At 26.0% G+C, this 5716-nt stretch overlaps 1 protein-coding gene across 1 annotated transcript; it reads right to left on the bottom strand.

Moving 5' to 3' along the window:
• Positions 1-528: 528 nt before the first annotated feature.
• Positions 529-5322, bottom strand: LOC117173756. The gene is made up of 2 exons (XM_033362397.1): positions 5226-5322; positions 529-851 (listed from the first exon to the last, which is right to left on the bottom strand). Exons 1-2 carry the CDS (start codon positions 5230-5232, stop codon positions 529-531), a joined length of 330 nt encoding a protein of 109 aa, XP_033218288.1. The 5' UTR covers positions 5233-5322.
• Between the last annotated feature and the right edge of the window lie 394 nt (positions 5323-5716).

Below are 5716 nucleotides of genomic sequence, written 5' to 3'. Positions count from 1 at the left end.
TTTCTTGTTTTATTCATTATTTATGAACCTTAAAATTGTACCATAACAAAAATGTTTAAAAATTAAAACATTTGATCTCATAATCATGTATTAAGAAAATTTGGATAAAATGATTTTAGCTCCTTGTTTTTTATTTTAATCGAATTTTTTTAAGGCAAAATTTCACCCATCCATGCGGAGCGTAAACGATAAAAAATAATCTATCTTAAATATTTATTTCACAAACTGTTTTCAGTTTTTCGAAATCTAATTCCTAAAAAATTGAAATCATAAGACTCTAACTTTTGAATAAATCTAACTTTTGCACATATCCAACTCTAATTTGTTATAAATTCGTATTTCTAGTTTTATTAATTTTTTCAGGACTTCTCAAAGAAAGAAAAGAAAATTTTTGCACCGAAATAAAGCAAATGCAATTTTCAATTAATTCTCTTTTTATTTAGAACATTATATTCCAAAATTGGTTATTCATTTAATTACAATTTACTCCCTATTTTATATTTAATTTAATTGATTTATTATAATTTGTTATTTTGTCATGGGCGCTTTTCCTTTCACATCTTGAGATCCAGATGCAGATGCAGGTTGAGCCTCTAGTTGAGCCTGACGATTCTTTCCTTGTTGATATTTAATGGTTGAATAATTTTCAATAAAAGGTGTGTGTGAATAGTAATTGGTACAAATTGGGAATGGAATTTTGATTTTTTGTAATTTTTCAACATGGCCGTCAATGTAATTTTCATTTATCTCAAGACTACTCTTGCTCCTTTTAATTGCAGGGGGATTTGGCCCAGGTCCATGCACACCGTTCTCCCACTCCTTTTTTGGTAGGAGCGCCTGTGAACTTAATTCTGTAAAATAAAGAAAGTATAAATTGGGATCAAATTTCAACCATTTTTATTCAGAATTAATTGCATATATTTAAAGATAAATATATTCTTCTGAAAAACTTATTGAATTCTGCGCTAAGTATACTATAGTAAAAGTAATTTGACCCAGTCGATATTAAATTGTCGTGTGAGAAAGACCAAATGAATTTCAATTTTTATAGACATTTTTTTAATAACATTTACAACTCTTTATTTTTAATATAATATTTGCTTTTAATAGATATAGAAAGTTGCAGAATTTTCTGAGAGTTTTATTTTTTCTTTGATATTTTAATAAGAATAAATAATAAATGTTAATAATAATCTTAATTTAATCAAAAAGGATTTCAGCTTGATAAATCCCGATTAATAAAATTCCTGAATTTAAAAATTAAACAAATGTTTGCGCCGCAAACAAAATAAAAATGACTACTTCAATTTTTCCTGAACCGAGTTCAAATATTTTAGTTTTGGGTAATTTTATCTTTTGAGATTTTTCAGTTGTCTCAGTAAATACAAAACAATTCAACTTTCCTTAACATTTTTCAAAATTTGGTTTGAGAATTTGAAGCAAGTGAATAATCTAAAAATTGAAACATTTAAAACCATTTTTTTCGAAATATAATTTATTAATTCAAAGTTCAATGATTACAGATTTTTATCAAAGAAAAAATTTTTGTAGTGTATAATTTTTTAAAATCATTGTTTGAATTTAAAATAACAGTAATTCTACTAAAACTTTCTGAAGAAACATTCATTCAGGGATTAATAATAACTGTTAAGAATAATTTTAATTTAAACAAAAAGTCTTTCAGATTGGAAAATACCGAAAAATAAAATTCCCGACACGGTAAAATTCCCGAATTTGAACAATTAAAAAAATGGTTGCGCCGAGAGCGAAAAAAGAAATAACTTAACTTAAATTTTCTTTAAACTTAGTAAGGCATATTTTATTTTTGGGGTATATTATTTTTCGGGATTTTTCAGTCTTCTTAGTAAAGCATAAATTAATATAATTATTATATTAAATTTATTCTTTTTCAGTCAATGAGTCATTTAGAATGAGAGAAACCATACAGCAACAGCTTAATTTGAAATTAAATTAATTAAGCTTTCCTTAAAATCTTTTAGATTTTTTGTTGTTAACAATTTGAAACGAACGAAAATTTTTAAAAAATTGAAACAAAGGTTTTTCCAAAAATATTTTATATTCTAAATGCAATGATTACAGATTTTTATCAAAGAAAACTTTTTTATTGCTTACATTTTTAAGAATCATTGTTTGAGTTTAAAATAACAATAATTCTTTTAAATTTTTCTGTAAAAAGTTTATTTAGGAACGAAAAATAAAATACCCGACACTATAAAATTCCCGAATTTGAAAAATGAACAAAATTTGTTGCACCGCGAAGGAAAAAAGAAATTGCTACTTAAATTTCCTCTACATTTAGTACGAATATTTTATTTTTGGATTATTTTGTTCTTCGGGATTTTTAAGTTGGCCCAGTAAAGAATACATTAATATAATTCTTGAATTCAATTATTCTTTGACAGAAAATTAGTAATTCAGAATGAGAAAACCAGAGAAAAAAGTTGAATTTAAAATTAAATTACTTAAGCTTTCCTTGAAATCTTTTATATGTATATATTTTTTGGTAATTTGAACCGATTGAAAAATCTCTTGAAATAAAATCTCGCAGATTTTATAATTCCTGAATTTAAAAAATTTTCCAATTGAAACATTTATAAAAAAAATTTTTTCAAAAATATTATTTATTAACTCACAATGCAATGATTACAGATTTTTATTTTAAAAAACATTTTTATTGCTTAATTTTTTTAAATCATTGTTTAAATTTAAAATAACAATAATTCTACTAAAATTGCCCAAAAAAATTATTTAGAAACAAATAATAGATGTTATGAATAAAATTAATTTGAACAAAAAGCCTTTCAGACTGAAAAATCCCGATAAATAAAATCCAGACACTGTAAAATTTCGAATTTGGACAATTAGAAAATAAAAAGTGAGAAATAAAATGTTCTCTGAACCTTGTAGCAATTAAAAATGAACTTTACAGAATTCAACTGAGCAGTGATTGATCTCGAAGTTTTTTTTAATCTCCAGAAAAAATATGTGTTAACTAAATTTGAAACAAATATGTTTTCATGAAAAAATAAAGTTTTTTAATTAATGAAATTAATTGAATGAATTAATTGATTAAATTAATTTAATAACGAACTTATTATTTGAAATATTTTTTTCTTCTACATTCAATTATTTAATTATTCAATTATTTATCGCTTACGAATAAAATCAAAAAGAACCCATATTGAAAAGAAAAAACTGCCATAAGCTATCTTCATTTTCTTCGGTCAAAATAAACTGTTTTTTTGAATTTCCTGTCTAACTGTGATGTTCGTTTAAAGACGCTTACCTATGTATACCTATCTATTTATAATTAGTGCAATATAGCCGTTTATATTAGCGTTTATCATAAATTTGAATAATATTTCCAGACAAAAGAGTCAAAAACAGTTCAAACAATAAATAAAACAAACAGAACTAATCAGAATGATGAAGACGAAAATTTTAGACGAGAAAGGAACAAGAGAAACAATTTTTTGAAATTCTATTTCTAATGGTTTGAAGTTTTTTTCCTTATTAAAAAAAATTAGAATGTGACCTTAATAAAGAGTATTCAGGTTCTCCTCATCCAGAACAAAAACTTCAATGAATTTATTTTAAAAAATACCGAGATATTTTCATATTTTTTACCAAAGCAGTCTGAAAAAAATTTGTTTTTGGTCTTTATCGAGTCGTATTTTAATGTTTTTAATTTATTGTTTGTCTGGATTTTTATGTTATTAATTAAACAAATTATTTTTTAATTTCTGGAAATATTAAATAAATTTGTCATTACTATACATCTGTGTTTACAAGTGTACTCACTTAGTGATAAAAGAAACGTTAAAATTTTTATTTGAGTTTAAAAGTAGGTTGAGAAATGAGGAGAAATCAGAAACCTGTTTTTTTGCTTCATAACAGTTAGATAAAAAAATTAATGCTTCTCTCGTTTTACACTATTAATTTTTAAGAATTATTGCCATACAAATTGGAACCGTAAAAGACACTTTTGTTTATTATAAAAAAAAGTTATAACATCATTACAAATTTATAGTATTGACAAAATTTATATAAAGCATAATAATATTATATTAACCTTTCAGAATTTAGAGAAATTTGTTTTCTAAAAGTATATAATTATAGTAGCGTTTTGAGTACGTTTCAAGACGATCAATTTGTTGATACAAAATTAATTTTTTTGTTTAAAATTTAATCTTTTTTACCTGAAACTTTTTTCTGCTTTTTTATTCTACAAAGTTTATTATAAGCTTATTATTTATTATTATTATTTGAAAAGATATTTGAAAAATTAAAAAATTTGTCAAATTGCTTTAAAACACTCTTGAAGATTTTGAAGAAATTTTTTTAATTAATAAAACTTCAAACAAATTGTAGATTTTTCAAAATTTTGAAATAAAATTCAGAAGTTTTTAAAGAATTTTGAGAGATTTTAATAAAATAAAAAAAAATACAGAAAATTATGAAGCAAAATTATTTAATTTTTCGAGCCTGAAAAATTATACAAAATTAATTATAAACATATAGTAGATTTATTAAGATTTCGAACAAAAACTGTAAAAGCTTTTCAAGGATTGTGAAAGTTTTCGAAAGAATACAACAATTTTCTTAAGATTTCCGGGGAACTTTTAAATGATTTTTTATTTTGTTAATTTCATTTTAAGAGCACATGTAAAAAGGTTTTAAAACCTCGCAAAGCATTTCTTAAATTGTTACTAAATTATCTGAAACAATATTATTTGAGATAATATTTTTTATTTTCTAGAATCATTTCAAAATTTTAAGAAAAGACCCGAATTATTTTAGAAAATATTTAAAAGTTTGTCAACATTTTTAGAAAGAATTTAAAAATTAAAAAAAATTTTAAATAAATTTAGATTTTAGAAGATTTCCATATTAAATTCAGAAGCATTTACACTCCTCCAAACAGTGCCCAACTTTTGCATCCCCCTTCTAAAATACCTTTCCTTTTCCACCTCCATCTTCGCACCCCTACGTCTGTTCTCCTTCTCCCACCAACACTCCCTAATCAGCTCACTTCATCCTTTCTATAAAAATTTCGCCTCATATTTAGACGCTCGACTCCCTGTTATAGTTCCTAAACTCGTTCTTCGTGTCTCCCTCCTCAAATTATAGTTCGGCGTATTCCTTTCCAATTCTAGTGTCCACTTTACATACCTCTCCTGTATCCTATTTGCCTCCTCACTTACCTTTCATCCCAAGACCTCCACTCCGTACAATAAGACACTCATCACTAGCAAATCAAACAATTTTATTTTTCTTACAAGTCATCTGCGGATAACCTCTGACCCAGCGACAACACCCGCCTCATTACCAAATTCGTCTTTCTCACCATTTCTTTTATATGACCATCCACTCCCCCATTCCTCCGAAACAGGAAGCCAAATTACACAGACTCTTTCACCTCCTGTAAACCTTTTACCTTTCACTTCCACTCCCCGTACTTATCTCTCCCAACTCCTTTCCTGAACTGACTCCTCTTACTCTTACTTAACTCCTCCTACCACATTGACCGCTGGCTTACTTTCCATGTCTGCGATTAAAATTGCAAGAAGCTTTGGGCTAAGCGGGCACCCTTACTTCAAATCCCTATCCATCCGGAAACCCTTAGGGATTCACTCCCCTCCTCTCACCTTATTTATCGGCTGCTCATATGCCTTCCTCACCCTCTCGACCAGGC

The sequence above is a fragment of the Belonocnema kinseyi genome, chromosome 5, assembly GCF_010883055.1.
Source record: "Belonocnema kinseyi isolate 2016_QV_RU_SX_M_011 chromosome 5, B_treatae_v1, whole genome shotgun sequence".
In the NCBI taxonomy this organism is placed as follows: domain Eukaryota; kingdom Metazoa; phylum Arthropoda; class Insecta; order Hymenoptera; family Cynipidae; genus Belonocnema; species Belonocnema kinseyi.
The sequence above is the reverse complement of the archived record's forward strand: the minus strand, read 5'-3'. Positions and strand labels throughout refer to the sequence as shown.